Source organism: Sturnira hondurensis, unplaced genomic scaffold (genome assembly GCF_014824575.4).
Source record: "Sturnira hondurensis isolate 20B ecotype Veracruz unplaced genomic scaffold, ASM1482457v3 Scaffold0021354, whole genome shotgun sequence".
Classification (NCBI taxonomy): Eukaryota; Metazoa; Chordata; class Mammalia; order Chiroptera; family Phyllostomidae; genus Sturnira; species Sturnira hondurensis.
The window spans coordinates 5,097,890-5,124,364 of NW_028093985.1; the positions used below are offsets into that span (position 1 = coordinate 5,097,890).

At 35.9% G+C, this 26,475-nt stretch overlaps 1 protein-coding gene across 1 annotated transcript in view; it reads right to left on the reverse strand.

Moving 5' to 3' along the window:
• Positions 1-489: 489 nt before the first annotated feature.
• TBCA (tubulin folding cofactor A) overlaps positions 490-26,475 on the reverse strand; it is an 81,816-nt gene continuing 55,830 nt past the window's right edge. Inside the window, exons 2-4 of the mRNA XM_037032208.1 lie at positions 16,280-16,385; positions 2,892-2,978; positions 490-770 (exon numbers count right to left, since the gene is read on the reverse strand). Coding sequence (XP_036888103.1) covers positions 690-770; positions 2,892-2,978; positions 16,280-16,385 — 274 coding nt within the window. The 3' untranslated portion in view covers positions 490-689. The remainder of the gene's footprint in view (positions 771-2,891; positions 2,979-16,279; positions 16,386-26,475) is intronic.

A 26,475-nucleotide genomic window follows, 5' to 3' on the forward strand; every position in this document is an offset into this window, starting at 1 on the left:
AATGTAAATGTTTCTCATTAGTAGTGAAAATGATAGACTTTCACTGTGAAGTGATAAATATATGGTTCTTCAATTCTAATCAGGGAGTTGTACCCTATTCAGAAGAAACTGCTCAAAATTTGGATTTTTATCTAAAAAATAAAATGGTATCCGATTTTTTAAAAAATATTTTATTTATTTTTAGAGAGAGGGGAAGGGAGGGAGAAAGAGGGGGAGTGAAACATCAATGTGTGGTTGCCTCTTGTGTGGCCCCTCCTGGGGACCTGGCCCACAACCCAGGCATGTGCCCTGACTAGGAATTGAATCAGCAAAACTTTGGTTTGCAGGCTGGTGCTTAATCCACTGAGCTACACCAGCCAGGGTGGTATCCTGTTTTTAACTCAAACCACACTTATAAAGCAAAATATTTGAACTTCAAATAGAATCTAACAAATTTTAATTCTCTGTCAAAAATGTCTATGACTTAATAATGAAAGTTTAATTAAAATATTTTGTAAAAAAGTATAAAAACAATTTTATTAGACGAATTCATTTATTTGACACATTAAATTAGGCAAAGAAAAATATATGCAACTACATAAAAAGGATCACATTCTCATACTACTTGAACAAACAGCAGTGGTCAAAAACAATGAATTGTGGAATGAACCCCAGGTTTAATTGCAAAAAACACCCTGTACAGAAAAACTTTAGGCTTCTAATTTCACTGAATCCAGTACTAAACGTGCTTCCTTATATTCCTCAGCTTCTTCCAACTCCTTTTCACTCTCCTAAAATAAAATATAAAAAGTTAAGTTTATCCTTCTCAAACTTTAGTACTTTATTATTTATTTGCTCAAGTATTACAAACCATCAATGTAAATAACTCAAAGATTAAAAGAAAAAGGATTCCAAGCCTCATCTAAATATAGTGTAATTCCACTGGTTCGTTTTCCTGTAGTTCTTTTTTTACAGGTAAGAGAATAGGTTTGGTTTGGTCTCACTGTATATTCTCATATCATAAGTGAAAAACATGGTCATATAAAGCTATTAACATTAAGTAATTGAAAAAGAAGTTAAGAAAAAAAATTTCAAATGTATTTCTATTTTGTCAACACATCATAATACAAAAGAGATTATTATTAATCATGGACTAAAAGCAAAAAATGATGACTTCTTAACATGTTACATATATGATAAAATTTAGACCAAAATAATCCCAGTGACAAAGACAACTCTGGGGTCATGCCAGATTTAAGTATAATCTTTGAATTAGAAAAATGAACTTCCTGCCAATTAATAAACATTATATATCCTCTCATAAGGAAACAAAATACCAACATTTTTCCTTTCCTCATATTTAAAGACTAAAATTTTCCTTCATAGTTTATATAAAAATTTAACTAATATAGTACAGTGACAACAGATAAATGAAATATTACCATCTAAGTTATTATGCATAGCAAATTTACTTGGTATTTAAGAAATAAACAAGGCTATGGTCAGTAATTCAGGTCAGGTCAACAAAAGATAGCCATACACAAACAGTTACAGAGCAGAGGGAATGAAATGTGTGTGTTTATGTAATATAAAACTTACAGCAAAAGGAGTAACAATTTACTTATTCAGACTATAGGTAAGAATTTCTTGAACCTCTGCATTATACTTGTCTTTGTTCTCTATCAGTAAATATAAGCTGTTTGAGGGTAGAGATATTGCTGAATACATTCTCAAACACATCCAAAGACAGTATTATTTTTTTCAAGCAATTTCTATTAATTTCTTTACTACTAGATTCATGAGAGAAAAAAATCATTTAAATTGTCAGGAAATACAGATGATGCTTCTGTCTCAAGTAGTATTTTAATAGAGTAATTATTTCTTGCTTTCATCTACTCTTTATTTCAAAATCATAGCTTCATTTTGGGCTGTTAAGGAAAGCAATCTTGCCTTTAAAAGGTTCTTATTGACAAATATGAGGTTCTATGTCAAAATTACAGTAAAACGTGAATATTTCTCTCTCTCTCTCTGTCTCTCTGTTTCTCTCTCTCCAGATTTAGTCTCAATGCTATTGTGGTAGGAAAACAAATCTCATTCTCCTTCAAAGAATATATATGATCACACTGAAAAAGCCTCATATTATTTTTGTTATATAGGGAACAACTATGAATCAGGAGACAGATATGTAGCTAGTAATTAATATTAGCTCAAGAAACAGAAATATAAAATAAAATTAGTAAATGTTAGAATTCATCAAATTACCATCCATATATATTCCAATTGGCTTGTATATAGTATTATACTTTTTATCTCTATTAGGAAAGAAATAAGATGACTTAATTATTCGCAGAATTCTTTATAAAATGACTCTGCCACTGTGTCACAAAGCATTTATAAAGCAAGTATAATAACAGTGTATCTAGCTCCAATTTAATGTAAGAGGACTACCTAGATCACAGGGTTTTTCTCTCTCAAACTAATTCAGGTTTGAATCTGAAAGAATTCCAGATCCTTTTTATTATGGTCCAAATACATCTGACACACTTAAGATTTTCTAAAATTTCAAACAATCTACCTACCTTCAATGTGTGAAAAAAGATCTTCATGTACAAAAACCAAATAATTCAAGATACTGGGGAACAATGTTAGTACCATGAATACCTACCCTGTTAACTCAAATATATTTAATTAAGTTTAAATAAACAGAAAAAACATACTGGACATTGTACTTTTACTGAAGGCATAATTTAAAACAAAATTTAAACTCCATTAATTATTCTGAATATATTGGTACTACTGGGTAAGTGAACAAAATGTCACCAATTAGTTTTCATTGTAAAATATTTTAAAATTTTGATCTTTTATATATCAGACTGAAAAAATTGAAACAAGACAGAGAAGCCTTTACTTACTAATATGTGCAGAAGATCGGTGTATGCCGCTTCCAACCTGCGCTGGCAATCTGGGATCATCATCCGGGACTCTTGCAGGATCTCTGCCTGTAACAAGAATCTCTGTGAGACAGGCAGAGATGACAGAACTGATGGATTTAGCTTACACCTCCATAAATATCTAAAGTGATTCTGAGGAGTCAGAGAAAAATACAGATATGTAAAAGAGCTCAATATTTTCCATTTGATTTTTTTATTGACCGCTCTGAAAGAGAGAAGGAGAGATCTATTTTTGTTGTTTCACTCATTCATACATTCGCCAGCTGATTCCTACACGTGCTCCAACTGGGGGATGAACGTGCAACCCCAGCACATCCCAGCAACACTCCAACCAACTGAGCCACCCGGCCAGGACTCAATATTTTAATTTAAATTGTGTTTATTAAAAGTCAGAATGACTATCATATTGTAAAATACACAAAGCACAACTTTTAGATCTAAATCTTTCTGGTAATCACCTTCTTGTGATAAGTGAAAGTTAAGTGGAAAAGCTTTCCATAGAGCATTTACTTTAAAAGGCTATTTAAAATAAACTATTTCTCCTGCTGTCACAAAGCACCTTTATCCAAAATGGGATCAGCTGGTTATATAAACATCTCCTGCATTTTCTGAGTAATAAAGAAAAACAGTGTTCAGATAATATCACATGGAGATAATTACTGCATGAAAAAAGTTATTGAGTTATTGATCACATCGTGTGCACACTGCAGGAGGTTCTCACTGAAAGACAGAGGTAAAGAAAATGAAAAGCAAAGACCAGCAGGCTCATATTTTTGATGCTTATCATGCATAAAAAGTTATTACTTATCCTTGTACTTCATTTTAGGAGACAGATTATTCTCCCCATGTAGTTTGAGCCAAATTACTAACCTACCATCCCTCTGAATCTGAACTTCTGCCTCTTCCTACAGAAGACCCCACAGAATTAAACACAGGAATATTTATCCCAGCATATATTACTGGACTTAAAAATATTCAAAGCTGGACTATAACATATAAAATCATGGAAGAAACAAATCAAATCAATGACTCAGAGACCCAACCAATAAGAGGGTAAATAAGTTAGTTTCAGATGTCGGAACTCAAAAAAGTCTTTTTCCTAAGGTAAGTAGGAAGCTTTCTTTCCTTACAACTATTCTCAGAAAGAGACACAGAGGAGAGGTTGTGGGGAAAAGGGGACCCTAGTTCACTGTTGGTGGGATTGCAGACTGGTACAATCACTATGGAAAATAGCATGGAATTTTCTAAGAAAACTAAAAATGAACGTGCCTTTTGACCCAGCAATTCCACTCTTAGGAGTATATCCTAAGAACCCTGAAACACCAATCCAAAAGAACCTATGCACCCCAATGTTCATAGCAGCACAATTCACGATAGCCAAGAGTTGGAAGCAACCTAGATGCCCATCGGTCAATGACTGGATCAAAAAACTATGGTCCATTTACACAATGGAATTCTATGCTGCAGAAAGGAAGAAGGAACTACTACCCTTTGCAACATCATGGATGGAACTGAAAAGCATTATGCTGAGCGAAATAAGCCAGGCGGTGAAAGACAAATACCATATGATCTCACCTTTAACAGGGATCTAAACAAAACAAGCAAGCAAGCAAAATATGACCAATGACACTCAAATGCGGAACAGGCTGACAGGGTCCAGAGGGGAGAGGGGAGAGAATCATAGGGGAAAAGGGGATGGACTCACATGAACAAGTATAAAGGACACATGGACAATAACTAAGGGTGGGGGATGGAAACGGGAGGGAGGTGGGGAGCATGGGGCGGGGGGCGGGCAGGGTTGGGAATATAAGACAGAAAGCTGTATTTGAACAAGAATTAAATAAAAATAATAATAAATGACTTAATTTTAAAAGCAAAATAAAAAAAAAAGAAAGAGACAGAGATCAATTAAGCATTTATTTCCAAATGCTCATGTGTGATCAAATGCCTTTGGTTAAATGAGTACAAAAATGTGAACTTTTACTAAGGTTAATTATCTAGCTCATATAAGATAAAAAGAAGAAAAGCATAACTTAATGGTAACTATAATGTATTTTAACAGAAACTTCAGTAAGTCCCAGCCCCAACAGTTTCATCATAGCTCACACTGCAAACAAAATCAGAATTCTAATACACAATGATGCTCTCTCTGTCCATGTTTTCTCAGGTGAAAATCTACTGCTGAACTTGTAATTCTTTTACTGATAAGGCACAGGCTGAAAATTTCAAATGTAGAATCATGACTGGACTTCACAGCCATGCATACTATGCCTAGATATTTAATCACCACTCCTACATTATTTTTGTGTATCTGGTTAGTCATGTGAAAAATGAGTGGCAGGCACATTTCACTGGGTAAGCAATTCATATCCCCCCCCCATGGATTTCCCTTGAGAATAGCTTATAGAAATTAACAAGATGAAAGAAAGAAAGAATAGGTCAAACACATGATAAGCCAAATGTATACTTGTAAACTTTTTAAAAAGCTTTAATAAGTTGTCACCAAAATAAACTTTAAACAATGCTATCCAAAAGAACTTCTGTTCATTATTATTTTATTATTATAGAGCCAGAATCATCATTTAGTTTATCAAAATGGGACTCTGACTTAATGTGGGGCCAAAGATTAGTCTTTCCTGTACCCAGCCCCGATTCATTCAATAAGCCTACTATATAGCTGCAGGACACCAGGTACAGGAGATACAAAGATGAAAAAAAGAAGGTGTCCATCTTCCAATCCAGTACAGAAGCATAAACATAAAACCAAACATTTGACACTGCTTCTATAAGGCCATGCCAGAGGGAGCTGAAGGCTTCTAATACAGTGATGACTATGATTTGGAATCCAAAACCACATCTCTTACAAGGCCATAAATCATAATATTTTACCTTGTAACAATGAATTACAACTGTCAGAAATAATTTTAAAAGACAGTATATAAGGTGCGATTATACAGTAAAGACACCCTTCAAAATACTTTCACTACACTAAATGAGTATTACCTTTCAAAGTGTTCCTTTGGGAGGAAGTATCTCAAATGAATGGCGTCTCTGTTTAAAATATCTGAGTAAACTGTCAGTTTATTCTAATGCTGAATATGACAAGACTGAGGTTAGGCCAGAATCTTGACACAGATTGGGAGGTACAAGGAACCTTAGGGGAACACAAAAGGATGCAGTCTTACTAATGTTTTATTGTTTTTAAAAAATTACGCTTTTTTGAGGATGTTATTCAGGTAAAATGGAAGTTAGAGGAAGCTTAGTAAGGCTCAGATATAACAATGAATAAACAACTGAATTAATATCTGATCAATTTCCTTTAAAATCAAACATATATAAATTGGAGGAAAGACACTCCAAAGACACTATAAATTGGCAGATTGTCATCCCCCCCTCCCCAGGAAGAAGAGTTCTGTGAAACAATCTGGCCAATGTTAAGTTCTGCTACTGCTTGATTGACATAAGGATTCCAGCTTCTTTAATGATCCAGATCACTCACACAGGGCTGGCTCTAACTATAATCTCCAGACACTCCAACACTGGATACTGGCTGCTTCTGGAACCAATGGTAACTGCTAAACTGAGCTCCAGAGAAGTCCAGAGATAACTGAACAATGGTTATGTCTTTTCTTTTATATTGTGGCAAAATGGCAATGTGTTAATCAACATGTTGATAAATCCATTTGACAACAGAGGAATGAAAATGACAGCTGTATGAGGTGATGGGTTTGTTGAGTAGCCTGACTACAGTGAATAGTTCACAATGTACACATATGTCAAATCAGCAGGATGCACATCTTAAATCTGTATAATTTTCAACTATACCTCAACTATATTATATCTGGAAACCTACAGAAGACACCACAGACTTAAACACAGGAATCATAGTCAACTATAATTCCTGTCAACTATACCTCAATAAAGCTGAGTGGGAAAAGATATAAAGATACTCTTGCCAGAAAAACAGATACAGAATCACAGAGTCAGAAAGGACAGAGTGGTCATCTAGTCCAGTCTCACTTTAGATATAAGAAAGTCAAGTCTCAGAGTGATTAGCTGGTTTACAGGGCCTGAGTTACAGCTGATGACTCTGATTTCAACTCTTAGCATGTGAATTAGTGGTAGTGGTAGCCAGTCTCCACGATGGCCCCCAATGATCCTCATCTCCTGGAATGCTTGCCCTTGGGCAGCCACTTCCCATACCGAATTTGGGTTAGCCCTGTGTGACCAATGGAACATAGTGCATTTGGGGTTCTGAAACTGAAGATCTGAGGTTAGGTTTTAAAAAGCCTTACAGTTTCCACATGGCTTCTTGGAATGCTTACTTTTGGGAACCCTTCTCTCAAACTAGAAGAAATTCACCTGACTTGTGTTTGAGGTTATTGCTGATTAGTTAGGGATGTAAGAGGAATCTCATGGGTCAAAAATAATCTGGTTCTTTAAACCCTTAAAACCCTGGGTTTTAAGGAATAATTATTTTAAATACAAATGGTCTGGATTCACCAGCTAAAAGACAGACATTCACGGACTGGGTCCAACTTTTTGGAGTCCTCAAGAAACTCACTTCAAACAGAACAAAACAGATAAAAAATAAAAGGATGAAAAAACAAATATCATGCATTAAACATTAAAAAAGGAGTGGCTCTATTAATGTTGGATAACTGGATAGACTTCAGAGCAAAAAAACTTAGGAAGAAAGAGCATTATTACACAATGATGAAATGATCAACACCCCCAAGAAGTCATAGTGATCCTAAATGTGTATGCACTAAACAAAATAGTTTCAAAATACAGAAAACAAAAACTTATAAAACTAACAGTCTAATCCACAAATATATTTGAGGATTTCAATATCCCATAGAAGTACCAGACAAAAAAGATCAGCAAAGATATAAAAGAACCAAACAACACCATCAACCAGTAAGATCTAATTGACATTTATAGTACATTCTACCTAAGAAAGTTAAGTACAAATACTTTCCAAGCACCCATGAAATATTCACAGCAATACACTGCATTCTGGGTCAAACAACAACAACATCAAAACAAAAATAACAGGAGGACAAACAGAAAATCTTTAAACTCTTAGAAGTTAAACAATATATTTCTAAATAACCCATGGGTCCACAAGAAAGTCTCAATGGAAACAGAAATATATGGATAAGTGAAAATGAAAATATAACACATCAAGTTTCGCAGGATTCAGCTAAAGCAATGCTGAGAATTTTACAACACTAAATCCTTACATTAAAAAAGAAGATCTCAAATTAAAAATCTAAGTTCTTAGTTCAGGAACTTAGAAAAGGAAGAACAAAATAATCCCAAAGCAAGCAGAAGGAAGAAAACAATAGAAATAAGACCCTAAACCAATGAAATTAAAAACAACAGAGAAAAAGCAATGAAACAAAATGCTGACCATTTGAAAAACATTGATAAACCTTTGTAAGACCAACAAAGACAAAGTAAGAAGGCACAAACTACCAGTACCAGTAATAAAAAGGAGCACTACAGATCTTCATTAAAAGGAGAAAAAAATACTACAAACAATTTTATAATATTCTTCTTGATGCTCCTGATTTTAACAACTTAGAAGAAATGGAAATCACTAAAACTCAGCTGATAACCTAATAGCTCTATAATCATTAAATAAATTAAATTTGTAATTTAAAAGTGCTTGAAAAAGCAAATCACTAAAACTCAACTAATAATCTAAATAGTTTAATAATCAAATACCTTGAATGTGTAATTAAAAAGTTCCTGAAAAAGAACTCTCTAAGCCCAGATTGTTCCACCGAACAATTTTATCAAATATTTAAAGAAATTAGTACCAATTTTACACAAATCCTTCAAGAAAAAAGGAGAGAACACTGTCCCAACTCATTTTACAAACTAGTATTAACTTAATGTCCATACCAGACAAAGGCAGTGTTAAAATGAAAACTATAGATCATTATGTCCCATAAACTTAAGACCCAAAAATGCTAAAAAAAATTAGCAAATTGAATCCAGCAACATATGGAAAGAATTAAACGCCATCAATCAAGTGATCAAGAAGATATTCAAAAGACAAGACCTTTCTTTCTTCTGCTCCTAGATAGTGAAGACTCCGTATGTTGTGCCTTGTAGCAAAAATAGTCTTGGGGATTTGTATCACCACTAGGAAGGAAGAATGTATGGATGGTGACCATTTGGCAAAAACCTACAAAGGTTGGGTCTTGATGCAATCACTGACCAGTTTTGTTGCCTGACACTTTCCTTAAGCATAAAGGCAATGTGTTACCAGAAAGACTATGGAGTCTGGGTTTTGTTTGTAGGTGTGTGAGGAACTCTTAATAAAGATTTCAAAAATTAAAAAAAAATTACACTGTGAACCACATGATCGTGGTTCGATTCCCAGTCAGGGCACATGCCTGGGTTGCAGGCCAGTTCCCAGCAGGGGACTCATGAGAGGCAACCATACACTGATATTTTTCTCCTTGTCTCCTTCCCTTCCTCTCTAAAGATAAATAAATAAAAATATCTTTAAAAAATTATGTAGGCCTGGTTTGATATCTGAAAATAAGTCTATGTAATCTACAATATTACTAGCCTAAGAAAAAAACCCATATGGATCTTATCAAATGACACAGAAAAAGCATTCAATAAAATTCAATACCCATTCATGAAAAACACTCAGCAAACTAGGGATAGAGGGAAACTTCCTCAACTTAAAAAAGACCACCTACAAAAAACCCCACAGCTAACATTATACTTCACTGTAAAAGACTAACTGCCACCTACTTGATATTGGAACAAAGTAACGATGGCAACTGTCACCACTCTTATTCAACACTGTACTACTGTAAGATCTAGCCAGAGCAATAAGGCAAGGGAAAGAAAAGACATACAGATTGAAAAGAAATAAAGTTGTCCCTAACAGCAAATGACATGATTGTTATGTGACCATGGTGGTTTATACACTGTCTATGTTTTGTCAGAAGGAATCTATTTTAAAAATCCTAGAATAAGTGAGTTCAGTTTGGTTGCAGGTTATGAGATCAACACACAAAAAACTAATAGCATTTCTTTACCTAACAAGTACTGTTTATGTGGAAACTGAAACTAAGAACAGCACACTTACAATAGCTTCAAAGAAAATGAAACACTCAGGTATAAATCTAACAAAACATGCAGGATTATATACACTGAAAATTATAAATGCTAATGAAAGAAGGTAGATCTCAATAAACTGGACTTTACAATTTTCACTGATTAGAAAACTCAACATAGTAAGGATGTCAAGTCTCAAACTGTCAATAAGTTTAATGCAATTCCTATCTAAATCTCAGCAAGGTGTTTTATAGATAGAGACAAACTACTTTAAAAAGTTTATGGAAAGCAAAGGAACTAGAATAGCTAAAATAACGTGGGAAAAAAGAGTGAGAAGACCCACGCTTCCTTATGTTAAGGCTCACTCTATAGCTGCATCAGTCAAGACAGGGCAGTACTGGTAGGGGACACACACCAGAAGAGAGAACCCCGAGAGAGACCCACACAAGTATGTCCAACTGCTTTTTGACAGAGGTATAAAAGCAATTGGGCACCTATAGGTAAAAGGATGAGCATCTAACTAAATATCCCACCTTATACAAAAATTAACTCAAAATCAATCAATGCCTTAAATGTAAGACATAAAAAGCATAAAACTTTAAGAAAAGATTGTCTTCAGGATCTAGGACTGGTCAAAGGGGCCTAGATTTGAGACCAAAAGTATGATTCATAAAGGGAAGGAAACAGCCATGCATTAGATGTCCTCAAAATTAAAAAAAACTGTTCCTCAGTGAAAAGCCCTGTTAAGAAGATAAAAAAGACAAATTAAAGAGTTAGAGAAAATATATGCAAACCACATATGTGACAAGAGGCATTTATCTAAAATATATAAAATACCCTCAAAACTCAAAGTAAAAAAACAAAGCATTCAAGCAGAAAGACATTGGTAGGAAACATGAACAGACATTTCACTGACGAGGACATGGGCGTCAAATAAACAAATGAGAAGATGTTCAACACTATTAGCCATGAGGATAATTCAAATTAAAAGAACAATCAGCTATCACTACACATCTATCATTTAAGTAATGCATAAAAATGAAAAACAGCCCTGACTGGTGTAGCTCAGTGGATTGAGCATGGGCCTGAGAACCAAAGGATCTCGGTTCAATTCCCAGTCAGGGCACATGCCTGGGTTGCAGGCCAGTTCCCAGCGGGGGACTCACGAGAGGCAACCATTCATTGATATTTCTCTCCCTCTCTCCTTCCCTTCCCCTCCAAAGATAGATAAATAAAATCTTTAAAAAATTGTTTAAAGAAATGAAAAACAGTCATAACATCAAATGCTGGCAAGAATGTGGAGAAACAGAGTCATTCACACATCAAAGGTGGGAATGTTTTAACAAAAGATTTTATTCCTTTATTTTTAGAGAGAGGGCAAGGGAGGGAGAAAGAGAGGGAGATAAACATCAATGAGAAAGAGATACAATACACTGATCGAATGCCTCTCACACACACTCCAAGCAGGGACTGAACCCACAATCCAAGCATGTGCCCTAAACGGAATCGAACTAGCAACCTTGTTTTCGCTTTGCAGGCTGATGCCCAAACAACTGAGCCACATTTAGTCAAGGCATTGGGGGGAAATTTAAAAGGATGCAGCCACCGTGGAAAATAGCTTGGCAGTTTATTTTAGAGCAAAAATGTGCTAATATGACCCAGCAATTGATTGGGCATATTATCTCAGAGAAATAAAAATTTATGTTCACACCAAAATTGTGCACAAATGTTCACAGTAGGTTTTTCCATACAACCCAAACATGGAAACAATCCAAATGTCCTTTGATAGTTAATCTGTGATACACGCATATCATGGAATACTACTCAGCAATAGTAAAGAACAGACTATTGATAACACTCTATGACTTTGACAGATCTCAAAGGAATTAAGCTGAGTGGAAAAAGCCAATTTCAAAAGGCTATATACTGTGTGATTCCATTCCATGTTATATTACAATCTTGGAAAAGTGTTAATTTTTTAGGATTTAGGGAAAGGAAGAAATAAAGAGGCAGTATAAGGTAGTCTTGTGATGGAATCGTTCTCCTTCTTAACTGTGGTGGTAGTTACACATGCTATACATGTGATAGAGCTGTAGAGAACCACACACACACACACATGATTACAACTAGTGAAATGTAAATAAGCTCTATGGTGTACCAATGTCAGTTTTATGGTTTGGATATTGTAATATAATTATGCAAAATGCTAACATTGTGGGAGGAATAGTGAAGGGTGTATGAGACATCCCTAAACACTTTTTGTAGTTTCCCATGAATTTATAACAAAAAATCAAAAAAGTAAATATACAAATGAAATACCATTCATACACCTGAGTTTATATACTAAGAGACAATAATATTTTCTTGCACCACTGAAAGTACTTTACATAGTATTTTTATTATATCTGGTATTTCTTACAGAATCAGCCTTGTAAGAGACCCTAAGGCAAACTCCTCTTTGTAGACTAAAACCTCCCATTATTTTCCATTTATTTAATAAAAAAAGTTTCCCTTTCATTTATGGGAAAACATATATCAAACTGAACATTAACTCGTGTTTCAAGTAAATCACAAAAAAATTTGTGTGCTTCTATCTCAAAAAGACAAATTTCACAACACTTCAACTGTATGTAATAATTGCAAAAATTTTTTGAGAAATCTTGGTGGGAAAATGGTGCCCACCAAATTTGTCTTTTCTTTAAATTAACTAATCAATTAATTAATTAATCTGTAGAGAGAGGGGAAGGGTGGAGAAACAGAGGAAGAGAAACATCAATATGTGGTTCCCTCTCATGTGGCCCGCACTGGGCCCCTGCATTTCTGCTCCTGGGTAGGTAAAAAAAAAAAAAAAAAAGACCTGAATATCTTCCCTGGATGAAGACAAGATCGTCTATATCCATCCCTAAATGAGGGATGAGGAGAGTGAACAAGTAAATCATAAGTAGAGAGCTAAAATCAATTTGGACAGACTTCCAGTCAAGATGGTGGCACAGGCAGACATGGCTTGCTTCTTCACACAACCATATGAAAATTACAACTAAAATACAGAATGACCATCACTCAGAACCATCACAAATCAAGTTGAATGGAAGTCTAACAACTACAGAATTAAAGAAACCACACCCATCAAGACTGGCAGGAGGGGCTCATTGCAGAACAGGCTGGTCTCCCATCCACATATGGTGGATAAAAATCGGGAGGAATATCTTGGGAGTGAGGAGTCCCAGACCCACACCAGGCTCCCCAGCCCAGGGTTCCAGTACCAAGAAGATAAGTCTGAATAGCTTCTGGCGGCAAAAACCAGTTGGGACTGAGTTGGTGGAAGAAACTTCTCTGAAGCCCCAATCAGTTTCTCTTAAAGAACCCAAACACAGACTCACCTACTCAGACTCACTCCCTCTGAGCTCCAGCACTGGAGTAGAAGCTTGAAGGGCACCAGGGCCATATAGGGAGAAACTGAAGTGGCTGGTATCAAGATGAACAGAGGCCATTGTCCCTTTGCTAAACCTTTCCTACAGAGTTGGTAAATTGGTGTCATGTCTGAGACTCCATCAACCTAACACTGTTTGACACATCTAGGAGATCCCCAGAGACTCTGCCCCACCCAATTTATGGGCCCATCCAAGCTGCTTTTCCATATGAATGGCTGGTCTTGATTCAGGCTTCACAACTTTCTAAATCCGTTCCAAAAAGCAACAGCTGGCTTCAGTGAGCCCCAGGCCAGGCAGCCAGATTAGATTAATAAATTTGTAACATAATTTACATGGTGAAAACCACTGAGAGTTCATAAAGCTGATTTTAAAAACTAAGTCTTGAGATTAATCTACATAAGCTTGTTCATACTCTCCTTTTTCCTAACATCATCTAGATTTTGTGGTGAATGCACTGGACATTGGATTTTAAAGGAGATGGGATCCAATGTACATTTTGAAGAGATCAACCTAGGTGTTGTGGTAGGAAAGGAATGGAAGGTGTCAAGAGACAAAAGATATGCTAACTAGGAGGCTTTTGCAATAGTACAGGCAAGAGATGATAGTGAACTGGACTAAAACAGTGGCAGTAGAGAAAGAAATAGAGGGAATAAGGAATAGGGCTTGGTGTTATTAGAAAGAGAGAGAAGTATCAAGAAGGGACCCACTAAATTTTTGGCTCGGATATGGGGATGGGTGGAAATAACTGTATACTGAGAGGAGGAAAATGAGAAAAGGAACAGCTTTTTATCTGGGAGGAGTGGGTTGAGGGAAGACCAGAATCTTTATTTTGGACACGCACAAGGATATGTGAAGTAGGTGATTAGCTAAGTACATATCTGAAGTGGTCAGTCATAGAGATATAAATTTGGGAGATATGGCACTGAAATGAATGCAAAATAAGCACGAATTGGAGTAGTTTTGTTTGTTTTGTTAGTGGTTTTAATTTTACAACTAAAAGAGTACCTGAAACTGTATCAGTCAATAAATATCTATTGAATGAATAAATAAAGGGGCATTAAAATGGCACTAAAAGTTAAAGGGGGGTAAGAGATTACCCAGAGAGGGATCTCAGAACTTTCTTTAAAAATATTTTATTTATTTTTAGAGAGAGGGAAAGGGAGGGGCAGAGAGAGGGAGAGAAACATTGATGTGTGGTTGCCTCTCATGAGCCCCCTACTGAGGACCCAGCCCATAACCCAGGCACGTGCCCTGACTGTGAATGGAACCAATGACCCTCTGGTGCACAGGCTGGCACTCAATCCACTGAGCCGCATTAGCTATGGCAGGGATTTTAGAACTTTTTTTTTTTTAAAGATTTTATTTATTTATATATCTTTAGAGGGGAAGGAGAGAGGAAGAGAAACATCAATGTATGGTTGCCTTTTGAGCATCCCCTGCTGGGAGTTAGCCTGCAAGGAACCGGCCTGCAACCCAGGCATGTGCCCTGGCTGGGAATCGAACCACGATCATCTGGTTCGCAGGCCCGCGCTCAATCCTCTGAGCTACGCCAGCCAGGGCTGGATTTTAGAACTTTTAAAGATTTAAAAAAATATGCGTGTATGTGTGTATATGGGGGGTGTACAGCTCTATCACATGTATAGCATGTGTAACTACCACCACAGTTAAGATGGAGTACGATTCAATCACAAGACTACCTTATGCTGCCTCTTTATTTCTTCCCTCACCTAAATCCTAAATAATTAACACTTTTCCAAGAATGTAATATAACATGGAATGGAATCACACAGGTGTGGAGGAAGGAGAGGGGAATGGGAGTTTCAGTAAAGGCAACTGAGGAATAATGACAGTGTAACAGAAGGAAAACCAGGAAGCTATCTATCAAAGATGTCAACATAAAAGAGTATTTCAAGGATAGTGGTTACTTCTATCAAATGCTACTGCAGTTATATGAGGGGAAGGAAGTGATAACAATGTCATTAGTGGTTGTAACAAGGCTAGGGCACATAATCCACTCTAACATGAAGGAAGGTGGTATGGGTACAGATGTAGGGAGGATGATAAATTTTGTGGTGGGAATGTGAGGAAGTACCACTGATGGCCTCTTTTCCCTGAAGGAATTATGAAACAAGTGTCAGATGAGAATGGATATTCAGTAAATGCTATGATGGGAGTAAATAAAGTGTTATGAGAGCACAGAGGAGAGGTGCCTAACTTAGCACTAACACAGAGTGAAAGGGAGGTTTTTAAAGGATGAATAGGAATAAGAAGAGGGCAGACAGAAGGAGTAGGAAGAGCAACCCAGACTTGTGCAAACATCTCAAAGGCAAATGACAAACGGCATGTTCAGGAAACTGAGAGGCAGAAACTAAGAAGTCTAGGTAGGGACTAGCAAGAGATGAAGTTGGAAAGATAAACAGGTCTCAAAATCAAGAAAAACCCTGTATGCAATGCTAAAGAGACTAAAATTTTTAAAGATAATCAGAAGTACCTACTGAAAAGTATAAAATAAATTTTATTTTGATGGTCTTCACATCAGTTTGGGGTGTAGTGTAAAATTAAGTCATTTTTATATTTAATACCTAAAAGTGGAAAAGCAGCATAGCTTAATGGTTGAGTACAAACTCCAGAGCCAGAATGTCTATGTTCAAAATGCTACTTAGTAGTTGTATGACCTTGGGCAAGTTATTTAACCTGTGCTTCAGTTTCTTCATTTTTAAATGGAGGTTTTTAATAGTAAAGGAGTAACTGGACCTCCTCAGAGAGCTGTTAATAAATTAGTTAATATGGTATTCTGTACATGTTAGCTATTTTAAGATATAATTTTACCTGCTTTTTAATGGCATAATTTTCACCATCTTCAGCTTTCATTTTTTCAATCTTTTCTTCTTGTTGTTTTGCTTCTTTTTCATACATCATTTTTTCTTTGGCCAATCTAAATAAATGAAAAATGTTTTACAGAATTAACTCCCTCTAGGAAATAGACCACAAGAAATAAACTATGTAAATACAAAACATACTTAAAATAAAAAAGTATATGTACTAGATGGAGAGTAGGGAAGAAGAGAAGAAAAATATTTTAGTCACTGATATATGATCATCTTGCCCTTAAATCCTATACCTTCCTAAAGCAAGAGCAATCTATCAAAACATGCAATTCTTAAATTTTTAATTAAAAACATAGCCATTATAATTGTATTACAATGTAAAAAACATGTAAAATTATTATGTAGTAACATTTCTATCTTGTTTTCTTTTGTAATCCTCACCCAAGAGTATGTTTATTGATTTGAAAAAGAGAGTAAGAGAGAGAGAGAGAGAGATCGGCTGACTCCCAGTCTCCCATACGCACTGAAGACCGAACCTGCAATCTGGAAAAATGACCAGGAATCAAACCTGAAACCTTTTGGTGCACAGGATGATGCTCCAGCCAACTAAGCCAACCAGTCAGGACTGTCTTGCCTTTTTATTTATTTATTTTTTTGAGATATGTTTTCCAAACTTTTATACATGTACTTGAAACAATCTAATGTAAAAGCTCTCCCTACTGGAACAAAAAAATCACTATATCGCATGCCAAATCCAAAACAAAGAAAGAGTAGATTATGGGGAGGAGGGATGGGATGGGAGTAAAGACAGAAAACTGTACTTGAACAACAATTAAATTTAAAAAAAACCCAATGCGGGAAAAAAGATTCAATTATTTTCAACAACATCGTTTGGCAAGCATTTACTGAACATGTAATTTTATGCACAACATTCCCTGTGTGTAGGGAGCTGGGATAGCTTAGACATGGTTCATTCATGGACAAGTGGTAGAAACAAACAAGTATTTATTTTCTAATGCAAAAAAAGGTACTGATATGGATCAGAAAGATTTTCAACAATAAAGAACAAAACAATACAAAGTGCTACTGATTATTCCTCAGATAATCAAAATTCAATTAACCATAATAGTTCTCTCTCTCTTAATTCTGGTTAAATAAACTGTAATATAAAAGAAAAGTATAGTTTAAGAAAACACTAACATTCCCATATTGACATTATGTAGAGAGCAGGAAAACAGCTCTCATAGTCCATACACATTAAGTTAAGCAGCTTTCTCTATCTGGCTTGCTTACTTCTCTTGGCCTATGTTGCTAGGATGGAAAATAAAAATCATATTTAGAGCATGACTTTTGTCTAATCATTTACATTGAAAATTTTATCAAAACATGATTTAATTTTCATATTCTAATAGGAGTTAATGTAAGTTTGTAAATCTAAAAAAAACTTTTATCATACTACCTGGAAGACAAAAAAGTCAGATTATAAATCTGGATTTAAATCACCACACAAACTACAACTAAATATTAAAATATTCTAGTTCCGAATTTTGAGGTATTCAAGGCAAGGTCCATCCTGTCCCTCATAATCTTGAGTTATTGACATAGATATAAGGACTACAGCAAGATGTTAACAGCACTGACTGTAGAATATTGTGTGGCCTTCAAACACTCACCTTAAAATACCTCAAAGCAAAAAACCAAACTACAAGATAGGTATAAATTTTATGTTGCCATGAATATACAAAGGATATTCATAATAATGGGCAACTGGGAAACTAGTACCGCGGTTACTTGGTAAGAGAAAAGCCCTAAGGATTGATCTGGTGTAGGGAAGGCTAACTCAGTGGTTAACAGGGAGGCTTTCATTTTATGCCTTTCAATAAAGTTTGAGGGCTTTTTCCCCCCCATGTATTACTTTTATCAAAAAAAAGTTAGATGCTAATGATTATCTCCGAGTGGCACGATTTTGAATGATTTTAAAGTTTGCTAGTTATTCTTTCATCTATGTTTTTAAAATTCTATGAAAGAAAGCAAAATTCAATTAGAAACCTCAATATATCTAATAGTTGTAATTCTCCATATATCACTTTCCTCTGAAAATTTTGCAAATGTTTTCACTTAAATAAAAGCAAGTATAAATGAAGTCATAATTTATTATATTTTGAAGGCAAGTGTTAACTGCATTTACCTTTATGTATTATATATTTAAATATTAACTGGGAATGTTTTCTATTAGTTTTGCAAACCCACACCTCACAGAGAAACAAAGCAACTTCAGAATCTCCTAACTTTTAGTAGTTAGGCAAATAAATACATAAGAGAAAAAATACATAAGAGCAATAGAAAAGGAGAGACATCAGAAGGAGAAATGTTAAAAAATACAATGATCAGGGTAATGATAATCAGATGATACCTTAAAACTACTCAACTGTAAATATATGACATAATGTGATTTAAATATATAGTCCAGTGTTTCCCAAACTATTCCATGGGCACTAGTGGTCAAATAAGCTTAAATCTTAATGCTGGTCAGGTCTTAAGATCTAAGAAGTCTTTTTCTTTTTCTCTTCAAGATTTTATTTATTTTTTTACAGAGGGGAATGGAGGGAGAGAGAGGGGGGGGGAAACATCCACTTGTGAGAGAAACACTGATCAGTTGGCTCTTGCAAGCCCAACCAGGGACCTGGCCCATAACCCAGGCATGTGCCCTAAGAATCAAACTGACGACCTTTTGGTTCACAGGCCAGCGCTCAACTCAATGAGCCACACCAGCCAGGGCTGAGAAGTTTTTTAGAGTGAGCGAGTTAGTTTAACTTTATTCAATTAAAAGCTTACTTGAGGCAAAACAGTGTTTTTCCTCTTTCAGCACTTTTTCACAACAGCTGCCCCTCTATACGAGTTTGAAGGCTTCGGGGGTGTCAAACCTGTGGCCTGAGGGCCACACGCAGTCCAGGGTGGCTGTGAATGTGTCCCAACATAAAATCATAAATTTACTTAAAACATCATGAGACTTTTTTGGGTGTGATTATGTGTCACAAGGTATTTAATGTATGGCCCAAAACAAGTTTTCTTCCAGTATAGTGCAGAAATGCCAAAAGGTTAGACACACCTTTACACAAATTTGCAAATATCACATTTAAATATACTATTCATAAAATTCTAAATAAAATAAAATTTTGAGTAAATCAAGAATGTAGAGATCTTGGTATAGAAGTTTTAGGTTAATTATTTTGATTTTTCAAAATATATTTTATTGATTATGCTATTATAGTTGTCCCATTTTCTCTTTTTCACTCCCCCCACCCTGCACACCTTCTCCCACCCACATTCCCCACCTTCAGTTCACATCCATGGGTCATACTTGCAAGTTCTGTAGCTTCTACATTTCCCATACTGTTCTTATCCTCCTCCTATCTATTTTCTATCTACTATCTATGCTACTTATTCTCGGTACCTTTTCCCCATCTCTCCTCCTCCCACTCCCCTTGCTAACCTTCCATGTGATCTCCATTTCCGTGGTTCTGTTCCTGTTCTACCTGTTTGCTTAATTTGTTTTTGTTTCAGGTGTGGTTGTTAATAATTGTGAGTTTGCTGTCATTTTATGGGACATGTTTTTTATCTTCATATTCTCAGATAAGTCCCTTTAACATTTCAAATAATAAGGGCTTGGTGACGATGAACTCCTTCAACTTCACCTTATCTGAGAAGCACTTTATCTGCCCTTCCATTCTAAATGAAAGCTTTGCTGGATAGAGCAATCTTGGATGTAAGGTCTTGCCTTTCATGACTTCGAATACTTCTTTCCAGCCCCTTCTTGCCCGTAAGGTCTCTTTTGAGAAACTGGCTGACAGTCTGATGGGAACTCCTTTGTAGGTGACTGTCCCCTTATCTCTTGCTGCTTCTAGGATTCTCTCCTTCATTTTAATCTTGGCTAATGTAATTATGATGTGCCTTGGTGTGTTCCTTCTTGGGTCCAACTTCTTTGGCACTCTCTGAGCTTCCTGGATTTCCTGGAAGTCTATTTCCTTTGCCAGATTGGGGAAGTTCTCCTTTATTATTTGTTCAAATGACTTCTCCACTCGTTGCTCTTCCTTTTCCCCTCTGGTACCCCTGTAATTCGGATATTGGAACGTTTAAAGATGTCCTGGAGGTTCTAAAGCCTCTCCTCATTTTTTTTGAATTCTTGTTTCTTCTTTTCTGTTTGGTTGTTTTTTTCTTCCTTCTGGTCTACTCCACTGATTTTAGTCCGTTTTCTTCCCATCACTATTGGTTCCCTGTATATTTTCCTTTATTTCACTTAGTGTAGCCTTCATTTTTTTCATCTAATTTGCAACCATATTCAACCAACTGTGTGAGCATCCTAATCATCAGTGTTTTGAACTGTGCATCTGATAGGTTGGCTATCTCTTCATCGCTTAGTTGAATTTTTTCTGGAGCTTTGATCTGTTTTCGTTTGGGCCATTTTTTTTCATCTTGACACACCTGTTACATAGTGAGGGGCAGAGCCTTAGGTGTTCACTAAGGTGGGTTGTCACTGCATTGTGATGTTGTATGTGGGAAAGGGGTCCAAGAGGGAACAATGGCACTTGCTCTGCTCTCTGCTGAATTTCAGTCACTTCTGCTGCTTTCCCCAAGCAAACTGGGCCCTTCTGGTGCTAATTCCCAAGTGAGTGGGCTTGTGTACATTCTAGGACCCTGCGGGTTTCTCCAATAAACTCTCCTGTGAGGCAGGGAATTTCTCCTGCTGCCTCAACCCCCACAGATGTTTTCAATCAGTGGTCTGAGGTTTATTTCCCTGTGGTGGGGCCCTGGGTTGTGTGTACATCCAGCTCCTCAGTTGTTTCTCCTGGTTTATCTGCACACAAATATGAGATGCCCAGTCCACAATCTACCACCTTACCAGCTGCAGCCTTGCATGGCCCGCTCTACAATCTGCCACTTTGCTGGGTCTGCCAGCCACCACCTCGCTGAGTCCACTTCACTGAGAGTCCTCTCCACTGGGCTGGCTGTCTCCACCCCTCCTACCGGTATGGATGAATGTGTCTTAATTCCTTGGTTGTCGGACTTCTATACAGTTCGGTTTTCTGCCAGTTCTGGTTGTTTTTTGTTTTTAAATTGTTGTTGTCCTTTTAGTTGTGTGACACAGCACAGTGTGTCTACCTACGTCTCCATCTTGGCCGGAAGTCCCATACTGCATTCTTTAAACATTTTTAAAATTATGTATTTTATTGTTTGTGCTAGTACTATTATCCCCACTATTCCCCTTTATCTGCCTCTACCCAGGCCCCCTTCCCTCAGACAATCTCCACGCTGTTCTCTGTGTCCATGGCCATGCATATTATGTTCTTTGGCCAATCTCTTCACTTTCTTTCTACATAATGGGCACTCAATATTTGCTGAATTTAAAAATTTCACTATTGCCTTGCAACATTTTCAATTTAAAGAGACATACAAAAATAATTCTGAAGTGGAACAAAAGTGATTCACAACTTGAGAAATAGAAAAATGTGATTTGTAAGAAAGTCTGCAATGAAAGGGATTAAATTCTATGCTAAGGCCCACAGACACCTGGTTGGTAATCCAAGCCATGCTAGTCCAATGTGATTGTCTATGGAAAATAGCAGCAATTGCCCCAGCAAAACTGAAGAGATGCTTAACTACGTATCACATTTGAAAAGAAAAGTTGCTGAATATTTGCATGGCTATTAGAATATCAAAACAAATAAAGTCAATTTTTTGTTTTAAAAAAAACTGGTGTATTTTGTGAAAGGGCTCAGCAAGGAAACTTTGAATAGCAAATGTACTGCTCTCCCCACTCAAAAGGGAAAACCCAGCCTATAAAATTAGTGAATAAAACAGGGTAAGATGAGGTAGGAGAAAGTGAAATGGTTCCACTCTCGAACAACATAAATCAATGTGCTGATGACAAGTGACATGTAAAAGAGGTTTTACAAAGCATATACACAACTTCAGTTTCACTAGGTATCACCAAATTGCTTTCCAAAATGGTGGTCAATTGATCCTAAACCTACAGTATATAAAATTTCCTATTTCTTCTTGGCACCCTGGTGAACAACTGGAACTGTCAAAATTATTAAATTTCTAATCAAGTATATACTATACTGTAAGGTCTGCTATAGTCACGGTCTATGTCTATTTGGCTATGCATTCATTAAAAAGAAAGTCTTTTGGTCACTAAAAAAGTATTAAATCTCAGGCAATAAGAACAGTGTGAAATGGTATTATATCATGATGTGAAATATTAATTTCCCTGATAATTTATCAGGTTATCTATGTTTAATAAAATAATAATAACTTCTGGCAATGAAATGGCACCAGAATGTACTGATGACTGGACTTTGGTTCAGCAACCTTGGTACTTGAGTCTTTGGCTAAGAAAGAATTCAGAGCCAAGCCCTGGCTGGTGTAGCTCAGTGGATTGAGCTTGGGCCTGTGAACCAGAGAATCAAGGTTTGATTCCCAGTCAGGGCACATGCCTGGGTTGCAGGCCAGTTCCCAGCAGGGGATGCATGAGGCAACTGTACATGCATCTGGTTTCATATTTCTCTCCTTCTCTCCTTTCCCTCGAAAGATAAATAAATAAAAATATTTTTAAAAAAAGAATTCAGAGCCAAGACTCAAATACAAGCAAAAGTTTATTTAGAAAGTCATAGAAGTACAAGTGAGCTGTGGAAGAAGTGAGCCAGCTGGGCTCCATGGGCTCAGGAAACAAGTTACAGAGGCAAAAGAAGGGCGCTTGGAGCTTAGGAAGAAGAAAGCAAAGAGACACACCTAAAGGACAAAGGCATGGGTGCAGAGATGGAGACAGAGATAGAGAGATGAGTCCTCTGTCCTGAGGATTTTTATCTCGTCTCTGAAGGTGGGGACCTTAGGGGAGGTCCCAAGAGAGTGTCTCAATAGAATGTTCATCAGCTTTTCCAGGTGTGTCCTTTCAGGATCATGGTCTCTACTGATTGTCTGGCACAGCTAGTCCTGGTATCAGCTATGGTGTCAACCCCCACCCCCATTCCTACCTTGCTGTTTCTGGGCCTAGAGCTGAAACATAACTGATGTTATCTGTAGTTTGACCAAAATTCCGTCTTTGTGGTCAAAAGACTCAAGGTTTTTTCCCTCAGATTATTTTATGAGTCAGACCTCACTGTGTTGAATGCTTAATGGAGGCTGTTGTGCAGGAGCTCATAGGGAGTCATATGAAGTTATTCTCTGGCCCTCTTACTTTTCCTCTAAGGAGGTCTACCACATGACTAGCAACATGTCAGGGGAAGGTCCAAACTGCATGATTATCAATATAAAAGGTCTGGGAGTCTGACCTGCATGACCAGTGAGATGCTATGGGAGGAAACGTCACCCTAGGGGGGTGAAGCCCTTGTTTTCCTAGTTTTGCTGGTTTCTGGGTACCCAGGGCTTTGTACCCAGTGACCTTTTGTACCTGGCTCATTGTTCCTACTCTTCTCATGTCTGTCTAACTGCCTACTAAAATTACGAGATAAGTATTTGCTAAGTAATGAATAAATACCTTCTGCTGAATTTGGCTGTTCTTTCTTTCTCTAGAAAAGGCTAAGATTTAATAAGAGATTTAAATCAGTTAAGTATATATGGTCACAATTTTTAAATTTGTTGCTAAAATATTTTTTGTAACAAACATAACCTATTTTTCGGACCATAAGATGCATCTAGGTTTTAGAGAAAAATAGGAAAAAAAATTTTCTGAAGTAAAAAGTGTGGTAAAATATGTAAAACATAAATAACATAATATTTTACCAATGTAAATGTAAACAGAACTCAACAGCAGCATTAACAACCATTATTCCTCCCAAATTGGGGCAGGGGAGTGCATCTTATAGTCCAAAAATTGTGATATATATGCTACTACAATTACAGAAATATGACAAATTACAAAAAAACAAATATTTAAAAATAATGCAAAACCTTATTGCTCAAATTGATTATTACTGATCCAAAATACATACAATTCTGAAATCTAAAAAGGTAAAAAAATTAAGTTTGGTTCACTTATTTAGCAGCAATATGTAACTTTGAATGACATGAAACTACAGACTTTATATATCCTAATGTGTTTGATTAAAGAGTGTTTCTCTAGGTGCTACTATGTAAATGCATATAAAACTGTTCCAAAACCTAAAAAATGTGGAATTCAGAAATACACATAGACCCAAGGTTTTCATATAGGCAATCACGGACCTGTACTAACACTGAAATTTTTCACTCATCTTTCTCTTTACACATGTGTAAAAATTTATATTAATATATAAAAATGTAAATACTTATTTATACATAAGATAATGTATCATTTATAATGTCATTAAACATTCTTTGAAAATATCACTTTTAGTTGCTATATTTTATAGTATCAATACAACACAGACATTTATGCCATCTCCATATTATAAATACTGTGATGAATATCCCTACTCATAAATTTTATGGATGTGTAACATTTTCTTATTATGTAATATTTAAAATCTTTATAGTGCCTGATGAGCAATTAGACTAAGTCCTTTTCCAGTAAATCAGTGATCATTTACTGATGAATACTTCCTTTTTTCTGATGTGATAAATCACCTTTGTCATTCATTATTACTAGTAATACAAAATATACAAATATTAAATCAACCTATCCTATTCTGGCCTACTATTTAATATTTTATTTCAGTCAAAGAAAACAGCATGCCACATATTTTAAACATATTTCACTGTTTAAATATTAACATGCATACCAAAATTTACATTAAAGAGATGTAAAGGAAAAATAAGAAAAATGGGACATTGAGGGAAAGAAGATAAATCTAATAACCAAGAAGAGCTGTAAACAGTACAGAGAAAAATCAAGGGAAGAATTTTCTAAAGATAAAATTTTTCAGAGTTGGAAATAAACAACCATTTTAATTGAAAGGGCTTTCTAAATGCCTACTAGAATTAGTGAAGGAAAAAAAACCCACATTTTTGTACATTGTTGAAAATTTCTAGAGATCCAAGAAAATTTAAGCTTTCAAAAAGGGAACAGGTCACCCACAGATGGAAAATAAAGCAGGCTGACTTTATATTTCACGTTAAAACACTAGATATCAGAAGATGATACAGTAATTCCTTTAAAGGTCTGAGAGAAATATTTATATCCTAGATTTGTAACTATAGCAGTGAGGGGAAAATTCACTAACTCACTCACTACAAATTCACTAAATGGCCACTATGTCTCAAGAATGATTTCATGTAATCTCTCCTCCATGACATTTTGGATGAGAAATAAGGGCAATAAATAAGTAAAAAAATATAAGCAGGTGAGACTATGATAAAGTGCTACAAATAAACAAAAAAAAGCAGTGAAGAAGAATGGGTAATTTAGGGGATCTGCAATTTAAAATAGGATGATCAGGGAAGACCACTTTGAGAAGAGAATATGTGAGTTAAGATCTGAAAAAATGCAATTAGTCATGTGGATAAAAGATGAAGAAATCATAAGTCAGGAGAGCTTTTTTAGTTATTTAAAAATTCAGAAAGTTTATTTACTATGTCCCCTTTCTGATAAATTTATTTAAGAATGTACTCCAGCAAACTGAAGATGAAAATCAAGAAACTATGATCAATATAATACAATTGTCTAATAAGGAGAAAAAAGAAATCCCAGGATTAAAACTGCTGTAAGCCAGGAAAACAATCAATCTAAAGAAGCTTTTTAAAAGTATTTTTAATTGATAATCCTATTACAGTTTTCCCAATTTCCCCTCCTTCATCCTCCTTCTACCCTGCTCCCCCAACACTTCAGCATTAACCCCCCTTAGTTCATGTCCATGGATCATACATACAAGTTCTTTTGAGTCTTCTACCTTCTATACCATTTTTATCTCTCCCCATCTATTTTATGCCTACTAATTATGCTCCTTCTTCCCTATACCCTCTATACCCTATACCTTTTTCTCTATACCCTATGCCTTCCTCCTCCCCATTGAAATCCCTCAGTGTGACATCCTTTCCTCTGATTCAGTTCCTGTTCTAGTTGTTTGCTTAGTTTTTGTTTCTGTCGTTTTTCTTTTTTGTTGTTGTTGTTCATTTGTTGATAGTTGTGAGTTTGTTGTCATTTCACTGTTCACAGTTTTGATTTCCTTTTTCTTAGTTAAGTCCCTTTAACATTTCATATAATAATGACTTGGTGATGAT